The 15262-nt window shown below is 38.3% G+C and overlaps 1 protein-coding gene across 1 annotated transcript in view; it reads right to left on the reverse strand.

Annotated features, from left to right (window-relative positions):
• The window catches only part of BANK1 (B cell scaffold protein with ankyrin repeats 1), a 313671-nt gene that overhangs the window by 17351 nt on the left and 281058 nt on the right, over positions 1-15262 (reverse strand). The window contains exon 12 of the mRNA XM_062198907.1: positions 10759-10827. Coding sequence (XP_062054891.1) covers positions 10759-10827 — 69 coding nt within the window. The remainder of the gene's footprint in view (positions 1-10758; positions 10828-15262) is intronic.

Raw genomic sequence — 15262 nt, forward strand, 5'->3', positions numbered from 1 at the left:
AGAAATAATGTGCAGAAAGCGTTTGCCTAGTTGCTGCCACACTATAAGCTAGATGTTAGTTTTATTAATGGTAAATATTTATAGAATAGGAATAAAAAGAGATCTCAACCAGCACCTACATGTCGCAAGAGGATTGCGATCATTTGAAAATTTATTCATGGAAAATTTTAAATCAATATTTGGTCATTTTGTAGTGAAATGATTCCTTTTCCAACAAGTTTATTTTGAAGCATGCCACATAGCATTAGCTTAATGTAATAAATATTCGATGGTCTGGTTTCCCACATGGCACTGCTAACACAGAATCAGAGATTGGTCTGAGGCAGAAGTAGCAAATTGGCAGACCATGGGCAAGCTCGGCATTTCATTTGTCCATGATGGTGTTTAATGATATCAATGGGCCTGCATGCTTTTAGAGATGGCATCAACTCTCCAGGTTACCCAAATCCCTGTCCACTTTTTTTTAAAATTTATTTGACAGGTAGAGTTACAGACAGTGAGAGAGAGAGAGACAGAGAGAAAGGTCCCTCCTCCCCTGGTTCACTCCCCAAATGTTCACCACGGCCGGCACTGCACCGATCTGAAGCCAGGAGCCAGGTGCCTCCTCCTGGTCTCCCATGTGGGTGCAGGGGCCCAAGCACCCGGGCCATCCTCCATCACCTTCCCAGGCCACAGCAGAGAGCTGGACTGGAAGAGGAGCAACCAGGACCAGAACAGGCACCCACATGAGATACCGGCACTGCAGGCAGAGGACCAACCAAGTGAGCCACAGCGCCACCCCCTGTCTACTTCTTATAGTCACTGGAAGGCAAAACATTTGTTCTATGTGCCTGGCTACCAAGCTCATTTGAGTTCATACTTATAGATATCGATATTATAGATAGATATATCTCCCTCTCCCAATACAGATACACACAGATACACACCACAACTGTATAATTTTCCGTTAAGTCCGGCATACTCAATGAATCCCCTCAAGAGGTGTGAGGTGATTGAGCAGCAGCCTGTGTATTCATGCACAGTAAACCTTAAACACACCTGCACAGTGTGGAAGGAGAGAGCAGCTAGTCCTGCTCAGCTCCATGCTACAGGGCTGTTGTGGAGAAATCTGCTCATTATGGGGATCTCTTCTTCAAGAATAGACAGACTGCATTTAGAAAATATTGACAAGGACTTGGGAAATGGAGAGGACCTTCCAATTCTATAGTAATACAGATTCATTGATGGAATTAGGATGGGTTATTCTGGAATAAAGAAATTTCAAATATTTACTAACAGATTGTAATTATCTGATGGGGACTTGAGCTTGGGGCTCTTCTGGATTGACCTCTAACATCCCTTTCAGTTTTGAGAAGGACTCTAAAAATGAATTTTCCAACAGGGGCAGGGGAAGAGTTCCCATTTGATAAAAATTCCTGTGCACATACAGATTCTCCTTGTCGAATCCTGCTGATTCCCACAGGGCTTTCTTGCCTTGTCTTTCCTCTTCAGAAGTGTATTCCCCTAGAACTAACAAGATGTCAACAGAGCCTGCACTCTGAATGTTCCTTCAGGGATGAGGGAGCATGAACTCCCAGGAGACTGGGAGAAGCCCAAGTCAGCCAGCAGGCTAACTGAGTCAGCAGCAACAAGCACAGACAACAATTTCAATCTTGCCTCTTATAGCATGTACGTTTTCTGCTCACTTGTGAAATGCATTTTCCAGTAGGATTCCATGTGCCATGGCTGAAAGGGCCTGGCACGTCAGCATCATCATTCAACAGCTCTGCCATTTAACTGCCACTTCACTTCCTTCAGTCCTTTACCTGAGTGCAAATTCATGTTTATTTCAAGTAACCTGTGAAGCTGGATTTTCTGCTTGCAGAGAAATTATCTCAAGGAAAATCTTCCCAGAAAACGATAACAGTTAAATAATGTTTATTTTTTTTTAATTTCAGAGGTTTTTTTTTTTTTTGGTTAATAAATCATGACTGAAAAAACATGTTTTATTCTATTTCCTAGCTGGCATTATAGTGTTCAGTTACTAGACCTAGACTTTGCCATAAACTTATGATTGGTTATATTACACATTTTTCACCAATATTTACATCACCAATATTTTCATCTATATTTTATATAGAAATGTATAAAAAGTATTGAACTTTAGTTCCAAGTTTAACTGGATTTATTATTCTACAAAATTTTAATACTACTTCCTTTTAAGCTTTTTATTTAATTTCCTATTAGGTTAGAATATATTTTGGGTAGTGCTTTCATGATGACATAGGAGTATTATCTTTTCTAAAATGTTGGATATTAAATACCATTTTATTTGGCTTATTCTATCAATATTCAAAATGAAAACTAGTTACAGATCTAATTAGTTTTTATTATAATATAAAAACATAGATTACTTCTTGTTACTTCTTTATAAAGTTTAAAGCAGAGGAGACTTCCTCATTATTTTGATCCAGGTAGACTGAAATCTCCTATTTTCAAGAAAACTTAGTGTGTTTTGGGGTCTGTTTCCATACAATTTTAGTTTGATTATGTGGCATTTAACGTGAATGACTCTATTTTGGCTTGGTCTGGTCTGTTGGAGCTTAGTATAGGAACTCAGTCCAAAAAATGGCCTCCTATAAATTTTTTAACACTTCTCTCATATTACATGAACAGAATACCTGATAAAATATAAACTTCTTAAGCTGTGATCTCTTCCCAAACACTGTAGTCCATTATCTCAATTTTTTTGTTGCCCAAATCTCTACTTTTTAAAGCTGATTTTGATTTATTTTATTCAAACATCTAAGTTAAAATATTGCTTCAGTAGGTTAGGATGGTTTCTTCATCCATATAATTAAAAAGATTTGCTATGGTGTTTTTAATCATGGGTAGCTTTGCTTACTTTTTCCTGGGTCACATAATTCACATATTCAATCTGCATATTTCATTTCCCTGTTCTTCAAAGCTTTGTTTAACTAGGTCATTCATTGAATTTTCTATTCTATTTTTAAACATCTATCACACATGAGTTGGAACTGTGTTCTCCATCTTTTTCTTGTTTTCAGTCTTTCCATGTGGTGAAGACAAACCCTTCTCTGGTATGTTTTCTACTTTACTTTTTTGATTTTACTATTGACAGCTCTTTCTGTTGTGACCAAAATGGATTTTCATTTGTTTATCAAAATTTTAGTCTTCTATTTTATTTTTTATTATATTTTGTCTTGCCATTCACTCCTTTTTCTTCATGTCACAATTAATCTCATCATCTTACCCAAACTATCTCTTAGCCCATTTACTTTCACCTCAGCCTGAATTTGCTTTGACTCCTGACTTTCTGCTGCTTTTTATTATGTTTTCAGTTTGTTTGAGCTCCCAATTTTCTGAAATTTTCATTTTGTTGGCTTCTATTTGTCACTAATGTCCTATACTGGGTGTGAAGGTTGAATGCTTTGACACTGGTGAATGATAATTCCCATACTTCTTTATAGTTACTGCTTTGGACAATTTTCTAAAAAGTTAAATACTTATTAAAAATTCAGATTTAAATGATTATAAATTGTTGAAAAGTTCTCTCTCTCTCTCTCTGTGTGTGTGTCTATTTCCCATTATCTTAATGGGAGTAGCTTGGTACACTTGGGAAGATCTCTGGCAACCTTTCTCATTAAATTAATAAATAATTTATAGGAGTAGAATTATTCTCAGTCTTTGTGATGAAAATCTCCATCTCTTCCAAATCTCCATCTCTTCAGTTTTTAAAGTTTTTACATTCTCTGTTCTCTTCAATCCTTCTTGAAAGAATGTATTGTCCCCAAAGCATCTGGTGTTTATTTGTCCTTTGGCTCCCTTCCTCATGTTCAGGTCAAACTTTGTTCTCAGTCCCTGGACCACAAAGGACTTTGAGAGGTGCAGTATACAACTCAAGGACCCAGAGGCAGCAGGCTTCAGTTTAATCTCAGCGTTGCCACACAGAGTTGAGACTGATGCCCTGACACCGTGTACCTAAATCCCTGAAAAATCACTAATAGGATTCTTCTTGACTATCCCACTTTCATCACCGCACTTTATGTACGCTTCCAAGACCAGGAAAATGAAATAATATCATTGGCTACCTACTCACTTTATATGGGGGAGACTACTTTTTTCTTCTGTATAGACAGACCAGAGTTGAGGAGTGCAATACTTAAAAATTAGCACCTGTCTAGCGGAAACAAAGCTAGGGGTCAGCGAGCCAGGAAAGCACTGACAGCTTTGACAAATGAAGGACTGCTTTGTTCCACAGCAGTAAGGGGCAGAAAATGCAGTTTTTTCTTTTGTCTTAACCATCATTTTTTTCAACCTTGGCATTACCTGGAGTTAGTTCTAGAGTCCAGCAAGCCTGTTTCCCAGCCTTCTCACTATTGTTAAGGGTTTTTCCTTTGCCTTTATTTCTGAGAGAGGCCATACTGTGGATTGCTAATCTGTTGCCATTTTAGGCAAGAAACTCAGCTATTTTTATTTTTTTTTAGATTTACTTATTTATTTGAAAGGCAGAGTTGGAGAGGGAGAGGGAGAGGGAGAGGGAGAGAATCTTCTATCTGCTGGTTCATTCCCTAAATGGCTGCATTAGCCAGAGCTGGGCCAATATGAAGCCAAGAGCCAGGAGCTTCTTCCAGGTCTCCCATGTGGTTGGATGCAGGGGCCCAAGAACTTGGGTCACCTTCTGCTGCTTTCCTAGGTACATTAGCAGGGAGTTGGATTGGAAGTGGAGCAGCCGGGTCTGGAACCGGCACCCACATGGGATACTGGCATCACAGGTGGTGGCTTTACCCACTATGCCACAATGCCTGCCCCAAGAACTCAGCTATTATACAAATTGTCACAGTTATATCTGTGACAAAAATATTTTTCAGGAATATGACAAAAGGTAATGAATGTTATAATGCAAAAGGGAACTGAGGTCGTTATTCTGTTCTGTATACAAATGACCACACTTTGACAATTTTCTCTTTTTCTATTTAATATAGCCAGTACTGGAAAAAAATATCCTGATGAAAATACTCAGATCAGCATTTTCTTTTCCCCACATAAGGTAATACCTTCCATGTCCCCCAAGTCTCCTGCTTATTGATAATTTTATAATTCAACATTTATCAAAGTGCTATAGCCCTTGGCACTTATAACCAAGGAACATATCTTTTATGTGAACTCTATCTTTCCCCATGGGTAGGAAAATATTTCGCTTCCACCCCATCTCTGACAAAACAGACCAGCCAATAATGATTTTGTAGTCTGGGATGAAGAATTAGTGAGAGAGACTAAATCAGGGGTTGCCAACTCGAGCCTTTGGGGCTCAGGCAGATAAAATTTCTGAGCAAATAACATTTGGTGCCTGAGTTTTAAATACATTAGCGTGGTCTTCACAAGTGCACATGCTCTTTCACTTTTTTCATGATAACATGACTTTCATGATATTTTATAGCTCATGACTTCAGAGAAATGTGTCTCAAGTAGAGGGAAACAATGTGAAAAGAATTATAATAGCAAAAGCCATTTGTGGCAAATGATATATTTATATAACAGGGAGTGGCTGGAAATTGAAATTTTGACAGGAAACAAGTTCTTAAATGCCACCAAATATTATTTTGTTTAGCTTATTTTTGCAATACAACATATTTCGAGGCTAAGTTTGACAACGATGTGGCTTCTCAAACATAGTTTCTTTTGGTGGAATTTTTTAAAGACTTATTTATTTATTTGAAAGAGAGAGAGAGAGAGAGAAAGAGAGAGTGTGTGTGTGAAAGAGAAAATGAAGTCAGGAGCCAGGAACTCCATCTTGGTCTCCACCAAGGGTGGCATGGGCCCAAGTACTTGGTCCATCTTCCACTACCTTCCCAGGCCCATTAGCAGAGAGCTGGATTGAAAGTGATGCTGCTAGGGCCTGGCACTGTGGTGCAGCATAAAGCACAGACTGTGATGTTGGCATCTGAACTGGGTGTCAGTTCGCTTATTGGCTGCTCCACTTCCAGTCCAGATCTCTGTTAATGGCCTGGGAAAAGCAGCATAAGAGGCTCCTGACACCCATTCAGGAGACCCAGATGAAGCTCCTGGCTGTGGCCAATTAGGGAATAAACCAGTGGGTGGATGTCTCTCCCTCCTTCCCTCTTTCCCTCCTTCCATCTCAGTAACTCTTTCTAAATAAAAGAAAAAAAAAGAATAAAGTTGGGCAGCCATGCCTCAAACTGGCACTCTGGTATTGGATGGATGCCAACGTTCCAGCAGGGGCTTCACCTGCTGTGCCAGGATTTTGTTTTTTCTGTACTGGTTTAGAGATTGAGGAGGTTAATATTGGTGACTATTCTCATCTGTTCTGCTATTATTCTATGCCATAGGTAAGGCTTAGGTAGCTCAATTTTAGGTCTACTAATAATTCTTGTGCTCATCCAGAGATGGCTGATAACTGGTATAGGTCCTAAGTCAGGGTAGGCATGCTCCTCCTGCTCACCTGCTCACCTAACCCCACTCCTCAAAGAAATGATTTGTCCTCCATGCCTGAGAGCAATAACACATCTTGGATGAGGTTCATTGCTCAAGTGCATGGCTGAGGAGAGTTGTGGACAGGATCTACAAACACAGGGTGGCAGTGTAAACAATGCTTGGCCATCATCAGTTGCCCTGTGTCATACCTGAAGCAATACTGTGTTAGTAAAATGGTGTTGATCTTAGCATAGATAGCACAAGCCCTGCTGAAATATTGCCACCCCTCCCCCCACCAAAAAAAAAAAAAAAAAAAAGAAAAGGAAGGCAGAAAGAAATAATGGATTGGGACACTGGGCAATGTTGATCTGAGACCGTGATATGCTCTTGTGAGGCAGGGACAATCAGCCAGGCCGTTCCATGTCCTGGAAGACAGTGTCCTTTCATTCCACCAGCACTCTTTGACTTGAGCATATTCACTAGTGGGCTTCTAATTGCTAATTATATTTTATAAAAACTTTATTAGTCAGCAAGGTCCACATGAATGCAAGCATTCTACTCCCTGAGAAGAAATCCTCCTGTCTTTTGGGTTTAATAGATTGGAATTGGGGGTTATAAATCAGTCCTCTGTGAACTTGGCTAACATAACTCAGTCTGCCAATCCCTGAACGCTTCCAAACACCCCGTCAAAAACTGAGGTTTTTTTTTGACTTTTAATGTTGAAGAACAAACCCGTGACTGCCTTGTGAAGATTGGTTTTGGGAAGGGGGTGTGAAGGTGCAGTGGCAATAAATTCCACCTCTGACAGCTCTCTGACATTTTCTAAGTTCAAAATTAACTTGGGAAAATTGATTTGAAAATTGTATTTTGATGGAAAATGTTATCTGTGATTCAAAGGCCTCAGCAATTTCCTCATATTTTTTTCAAGATGTAAAAATTGAGTTGAAGAAATCCATTGAATTTCCATGAAAATGGTGCCAATTAATTTTTTTCTCTTTTCCTAAGGAAAATTCCTTGATGTGGCAGTAATGAAATTTCCTGGCACTCTCTTGGCAGTCTGAAATACCTATATTTTCCATGGGAAAATAGTTGGCTTTCATAATATCTTTTCTTTCCAGCATATAGTCAAAGAATTTGATAATTTCCTTAACCTTCTTTAGAGAAATTGTCTTGTCCCTTTAGAACATGTTGACTCTGATACACATTTCATCAAAGTCCTTTTAATTGCTGTTTCCTACCTAACAAAGACACCATCAGTGGTGAAGGACCTACTGCTTTCCTTATTATACCACGAAACACTAGGGTGTCTGAGAGGATCCATTGATTCCATATTTTTTTTGCTTTTATAAAGATTTCACTTATTTGAAAGGCAGATGAGAGAGGGTTAGAGAGAAAGGGAAAAGGAGAAAGGGAGAGTGAGTGTTGTGTGTGTGTGTGTATGTGTGTGTGGTGGTGATAGAAAGAGCTAGACAGAGGTCTTTCTTCCTTTGGTTCACTTCCCGTGTGCCTACAACATCTGGGGCTAAGTCCTCCCAAACCCAGGTGCTCAGAACACCAGCCAGGTCTCCCAAATCAGTGGGAGGATCCAGGTATTTGGGCCATCCTCCCTTGCCTTTCCAGGTACATAAACAGGAAGCTGGATCAAAAGTGGAGCAGCCAGGACTCAAAATAGCATTCAGATGTGGAATGCTGGTATCCCAAGCAGCAGCTTAACACACTGTGCTGCAATATCAGCCCCAATTCAGTATTATGCAGCTTTGATTGCCTTGTATGTTCCAGGGACTGGAGAGTCAAAATATCTGAAACTGTTTAAAGAAATATGGTTGGATGGATTAAGCCCTTTAAAGTATTTATACATTTAATTATTTTTATCCCCACTTCTTTCCAATTAGTGTATTTTTTTTCTTCTGCTAGATTTTAGTTAAAAAACATTTCATAAGGTTTGATGTTCCCCTAATTCTTGCAAATAGAACAATATTCAGTTGTATTCTGGTAGGTTATTAATGTCCAGGATTCAAGGAACCAAGGGAAACTTCTGTAAGGTGAACAATCAAAGATGTCATCAATAAACTAGATTAAGAATACACAGAAAAAAATTTCCAATAGAATGTGGTTAAAACTTCATATAGTAGCTGGTATTGTGGGACAGTGGCTTAAGCTCTGATTGCAATGCCAGCATGCCATATCCGAGAGCTGGTTTGAGTCCTGGCTGCTCCACCTCCAATCCAGTTCCCTGCAAATGTGCAGCAGAAGTTGTCCCAAGTGCTTGGGCTCCTGTACACAGGTGGAAAACCTGGATGAAGTTCCAGATTTCTGACTTTGGCCTGGGCTTTCGGCCACCTGGGGAGTGAACCAGCAGATGGAAGACTTTTTTTTCCCTCCCCCTTTCTCATTCTGCCATTTAAATAAAAGAGAAATCTTAAAAAAAGTTAAGCATCTTTGTATCCAAAGACTTTCAAAAATCTAGTGATAATTACCTGATGAAACAAATTAAGTAACAGGATATGGACAGATTTTAAACCAACACAATTTTGTATAATTAAGTCTTGTTTCCTTTTGCCATTCTTCCTCTTTTTTTCTGGGTAGATATGGGTAGATATGGATAGATATGGATATTACTCTGTCTTTCCATACATTAGAGTAATATTGGGGTTGTTTGAAGCTTTCCTTATGCTGCTGTCTGTGGCCCAGACAAAAGGATAACTGACAGCCTAGCATTCCAAGGTATCTCAGTTACCCTTGGTACTTGTCACCTTCTTCTTCTCCTGTGGTCTTGTCTCCATTTTTTCCTTAATTCCAACAAAATTTAATTAGAGATATGATATTTGAATAACCTAGGAGAAAAAATGCTGCAGGGAAATTTTCTCCCAAAGAGCTCAAAGCATCTCTGCTCTTCATTCTTTCCAAAGCTGTGTGAGTAATATAGAGGAGTCCTTATAGGAATAATGTTATCTACTTTAATTCTTTAGGAACTGTTCTGATCCTAACTGAACAAGGATCACATATGGAGCTTTGCATTTATGTCTTGAGTGAGCTAAAGGCATAGTGGGAGGATAAGAGTTGACTTTAAAAAGATCTATCTTCCCCTTAAAATACAAAAGCACTAAAAATGGAAAACTGTCAAGTAAAAAAGCATGATTTTTTGGCATGTAAATTTACAAGCACTATACCCAAGTGCTTCACGGAAGAGCAGAAGTTCAACTTTATCATTTGTTGCATTCAAACACCATCCATGTTCCTAATTGGAAAAATGATCTAAGTACAACCTTGCTGCCATAGGAAATGCTGCATTAAGTGATGGGTGAAGTTCACTCATTTAAGGACATAGCTTTGGACAAGGAGACAGCATCTCAGGAGCAGATCCACTGAGCTGCTGTATTTAATAGTTCATTGGGTGTTAGGAGTTGGTGCCATCTATCACATCTAACCATCTCCACAATGGCACAAAAGGGAACTGACAGTAGCAATGCTTAGACTTTGCTGTGTAATACTTTCCTTGTTTTATTTTACTGTTTCCCTCTAAAATTTCCTGGCACCATTTCCAAAGTGGTGTGATTTTTGGACTGAAGTAGTTTCAGAGCTGGGTCTCTATATGCTCATTAATTATCAGAGCTAGCTAATATTACCTACTGCCTCTGCCACCTTTTACTTTTCTATTTGAACATTAAGCCAGGCATGACTGTCAGAAAATCAGGATGGTGAGTAACTTGATAGTCTGTTTTTTTTCACTAAGAGACCTCTGTTTCAGGGAAGAAATGGAGGCAAAAAATCTGATACCTGTGTGAGATAATTCTATGGCTACGGTGCTCAGCTCTTTAAGCATGAAAAGTAATTGTTTGAAAAGTATCAGTTCAAGTGCCAAAGGCTAGAGAACAGTGGGACAAGGGTACAACTTTTGATTGGCATTCAGTGCAGACAGTGCAGACAAGAGAAAAGCCATGCTAGTTTCCTTTGGGCAATCAATCACCTGCCCCTCCCACTAAGCTAACTTCCAGAAACTTCCCTGTACAGGTCCATGAAAATGTGACCTCTGATGCCTGTTGGAGAATTTATCTTATTTGACCTTCCTGGAGACCTGATAACAACATCCATGACATTAACACAAATATTATCTCAGGGCCATTTCCTGCCTTTGTGAATTGAAATAGTTTTCATGCATTGATTTTATTACGTCAAAATTTGATTTGGGTGAGGTAATTTAAGAGTAAAATTAATCAAACATGCAGTTATTTACTTTGTCCTGTGAGGCTTTATTCAGTATTTGCAATATTTTTCTAAACCTTGCTTAGAAATTATTGAACAGACGCAAGTTAGTGCCAGTACCTTGTTTCTTAGGAGGACCATGGAGCTTGTCACCATCCGATTGTCTTCTGGCTGTCTTTTGTTGGAATACTACAAAAAATATAGAGAGGCATGTTATTGACTGTGCATAAACATTAAAAGAAGAAGCATACTGTGCAAGTCTGCAGGAAGCTAGAATGCAATATATCATTTTCCTTAGTAAAAACTCCTGAATTGTATTATTTTTGAGGAGGAGGATTATTAAATTTGCAATTTTCTCATTTGTGCAGCTTATCAGTCATTTCAGAAAGCATTTTCTTTGAATAGAATAGTATAATGCTGATGGAATGGCTCATTAAGCTAGTTAAATCAAGATATGATTCCATTTTGATATCAGGTAAAGATTTAAAAGCTGCATTTTGTTAAAACTGATAAATGTTAAAATCACATGAAAAGTTCCATTTGCACAGGAATTACTCAAGATGACTTTCTGGCGATAAGCAAGGGTAATGACTGTTTCTTCTTAAACAGATGAAAAGACTGTTGTATTTCACAGATGTAATAATAAAAAAGACACTTTATTCTTGCATCATCTATCCAGACCTCAGACCTATTAAAGCAGCTTATTCGAATTACTTCATTATCTGAAAAGTGCTTTGTTCTCATTTGTTATTTCTCACACGAAATTCTGGGAGACAAGTCAGCATTACTCACCCCATTTTGCAGATGAAAGATAAAATTGATTGTTTAATATTTATTGAGCACCCACAAAGATCCATATAGCTTCTGGCATTTGTTAATGGAAAAGTCCAGCCCCTTTACAACTTTACTTTAGAAAGTGAACATTCAGAGTTATTTATTTTTTATGGGCAGTGTGAATTACAGGGTTTGGGAACTGGAAGAGGTGAGGGAGATTTAGTCCAACCTCATATGTTTACAGATGAGGGAGGTAGACGTAACTAGCTTATGAAAGGGCTAAGTAATTTTGCAAGGATTCCAGAGCAGATCTGTTGGTAGAGATGTGATTTAGACCCTCCAGCATAGAACTTCAGTCTAATGCTTGGCTCCTTACAGCGCTGGTGTCTTTCCCTTTGTAATAACTCCCTTTGAAAGCCAAAGGAGACAGAGGGACAGATAAAAAGACCCTGATGCCTTTTCCACCATCTCTTGTTTCCTAGGGAAATCCACCTGAGGCAAGTGGATGGTGCTTGACCACATTCATCTTTATTTTTTTTTTAAGATTTAATTAATTTATTTGAAAGTCAAAGTTAGAGAGCGAGAGATCTTCCATCTGCTGATTCACTCCACAAATGGCTGCAACAGCCAAAGCTGGGCCAAGCTGAAGCCAGGAGCCAGGAGCTTCTTCCAGGTCTCCAAATTGGATGTAGGAGCCCATAATTGAGTTATATTCTGCTGCTTTTTCAGGCCACTATCAGGGAGCTGGCTCAGAAGTGGAGCAGCCAGGACTTGAACTGGTGGCCATATGGGATGCCAGAACTGCAGGTGGTGGCTTAACAGGCTGAGCCACAGCCAGCAGAGGCCAGGTTGAACACTTTCATTGGGAGAAACATCCCAATAGTAACTTGGATCTCTTTGGTTTTAATATTCTTTAAACCAACCTACTATCAAGATTATAGCTCTGATTAATCCTAAAGGCACTTTCTGGGCTTAAAAGAAGTGCCCCAAATAATATCAAATCAGTAATTACTTAGTAAGCATATATAGTTTGCCAGATGCTGTGAAGAGAAACGGTACCTCTCTCTACTATCCTCAGGAAATGAAATATATTTTCAAGTTATGATGCATTTGAGAAAAATTATACATATGAAATAAGTTACAGTTGAAAATCAGGTTTCGGAATCAATTTAGTAGTTGGGAAACATACTAAATATAACTAACTGGCAAGTTCTGGATTTGTGGTTTACATTTTTTCCTACAGCAAAACATATTGAGGGATATATGGCATGCAAATATATTTGAAAGTATTAGTAGTAGTTTTACAAGTGGTGCTTGACTATTTTTCCATTGTCAACTCTAAAAATTCTCAAAATTACAATACTTTTGAAATTTTAATAACATTCAAAAGTCTTTGTGCTATTTTTTCCTGATATTGTTAAGATATAACAATTTCTAAGACTAAAAGGCTGTGGTCTGACATCATTAATATGAACAGGGACCTGAACCAAAAGATCAATTCAAACAGTAAAAATTCTGCTGAAGTTGGAAGCTACAGAGTACTTGAAAATGGAATTGTTTTTCCAGCCTTTTGGCATTAATTTCTATATTTATATATTTTGCTGGAATACATTCTGCTGATAACCTGTGGTTACCCTATGTGAAATACACTAAATGTTAAATAAATGATCCATTTTAATTACTGGATTAAGAAGTTACAAGTAGGTTGAGATTTCACCAGCATTTGTCCTTAGAATAGTAAGGACCAGGGTTGCAGGATTAGATTGGGAGAGAAGGATGCTGTTGGGAGGCAAATGTGGAAAAGGCTGGTAACAGAACTCTTTCAAAGAAGATGTGCAGTAGGTCATGCTTCCAGGGTGCAAATTTCCTGTTTAATCCAAGGTAGAGTTCCTCCTCATTCACCTTCAGTTTATTCTCCTACCTACGGATGAACTTTGCCTCCTAATAGACACTCAATTAGCAAGAGCAGATTGCCAAATGCAGGCTTTCCATCATGCAGTTAGGTAATATTTAAAAATATTAAGTCATGTTGGAAAAAGACCTATTTGAACTTGTTTCCTGAAGGAACAGCAAGCTCATCAAAACCATCAGTGAGGCAAACCTACAGATCAAGAACACATTCTCCATGACCCTTAGGAAAAGAATAGATATAAAATTTTAGCATTTGTTAATCTTTCCTTTTTATGGTAAATATTAGCTGAACCATAAAAACTTTTGTTGTAAAAATCTCCATCTCCTTTATTTGCCATAAGTAATCATCCCATATTACCTTCATAGGAAGTAAATATAAAATCTATGGGGGAGTAACAGCTGTGTGTTGGATTGTGGGCCACTCTGATTTATATACACAGAGTCCTATTTTATGATTTTTATTGGGGTGGGGAGCAAGAATTGCTGTGAGTTGGATTGGAGTCTGTTTTCAACATAGAATAACTTAAAAAATGTGTATACCAGAAAACTCACCAACTTGGCACCTTGGAAGGATTATATGTTTTTGTCTTTATCTTAACAGTATGACATGGGAACATAGCATTCTTACTCTGGGCCTTTGTTAGAGTTAGAGCTTAGGTGACATGATTCCTAACATCTCATTCAGCTCAAACATTCTAAGGTATTACTAATTATTGTTTAGTCAGTCCAGATTCATTGGTGCTGGAATATATTCTTAAGTGAGTATGGGTTTAAGTAGAAGACAATGTTTTGAGAAATAGAAAACAAAACCATAATGAGATATTGCTTAATTATTGTCTATAATCAAAAAGACAGTAACAAATGCTGGTGAGGATGTGGGGAAAGGGAACACTGACACACTATTTGTGCAAAGGCAAATTATTGCAGCCACTGTGGAAAACAGATTTCTTAAGACACTGGAAATGGAAGTAACATATGATACAGCAATTTCACTATGAGGTATATACCCAAAGACACAAACTCATTGCTTCAAAGATAAACCTGCTCTACCATGTTTATAGCAGCACTGCAATCAACCAATGTTCCCACACACATATACATGTGGTGGAAAATTATGCAACTATAAAAAGAATGAAATCCTGGCTGGTGCCGTGAGGAGAAGGTGAAATACAACAAATTCACTTGCATTTTTTGTCTTTCCAGGCTGCATCTGCAAGAACATACTTCCTAACTTCATTTGTGACCTATTTCAAGCAAAGGGAGTCTTTCAGAGCTGCCTTTCTCAGAAAATCTGATGAATCTTATTTTGAATTATTTTGTTATTGGGTAAAGTGATGGCAGTCTGTGCAATAGCTAACAGCATTCGTGAATATTTGATTTATAAACCACAAGCCCCTTGACATTCTATTCCCATTAGAGATGAAAAGTGAAATGTTGTTTAGAGCTGTACAGATATCACTGACTTTCACTCCAGTAACTACAGATTGGACATAAAACAAAATACTCATATTTTGAATTGTGTTCTAGGCCTTCAGGGATCCTGTGTGTGTGGGGCAGCAGCACTGTGCTTATTGTTCCATTAGAAACCTTCCCTTAGGTTGCTAACTACATAGCCAAGCCCTATGCTATGTCCTGGAAAAAAAAAAAGGTAAGTAAGATACAGTCACAGTTTCCATACTGTCTGTCAATACTAATATATTCATTTAAATGAAGGACAAACATCATTAGTGCCACTGATCAGAGAAGACAGAGGTGAGAAACAATCAGGAGGAGCAAGGGTCAAAATTCAATCCTTGGAGCCAATTCTCCCTAGGTTGTTCCTTTAATCTCTCCCTGTAAAAGATAATCACAGAACAGCTGAAGGAGTCACAGAAAGCAGTGTAATCAACCCCTTCATTCGGCCAGTAAATACAGAGATCAGGATTTCCTTAGCTTGTAA

Source organism: Lepus europaeus, chromosome 8 (assembly GCF_033115175.1).
Source record: "Lepus europaeus isolate LE1 chromosome 8, mLepTim1.pri, whole genome shotgun sequence".
Lineage (NCBI taxonomy): Eukaryota > Metazoa > Chordata > Mammalia > Lagomorpha > Leporidae > Lepus > Lepus europaeus.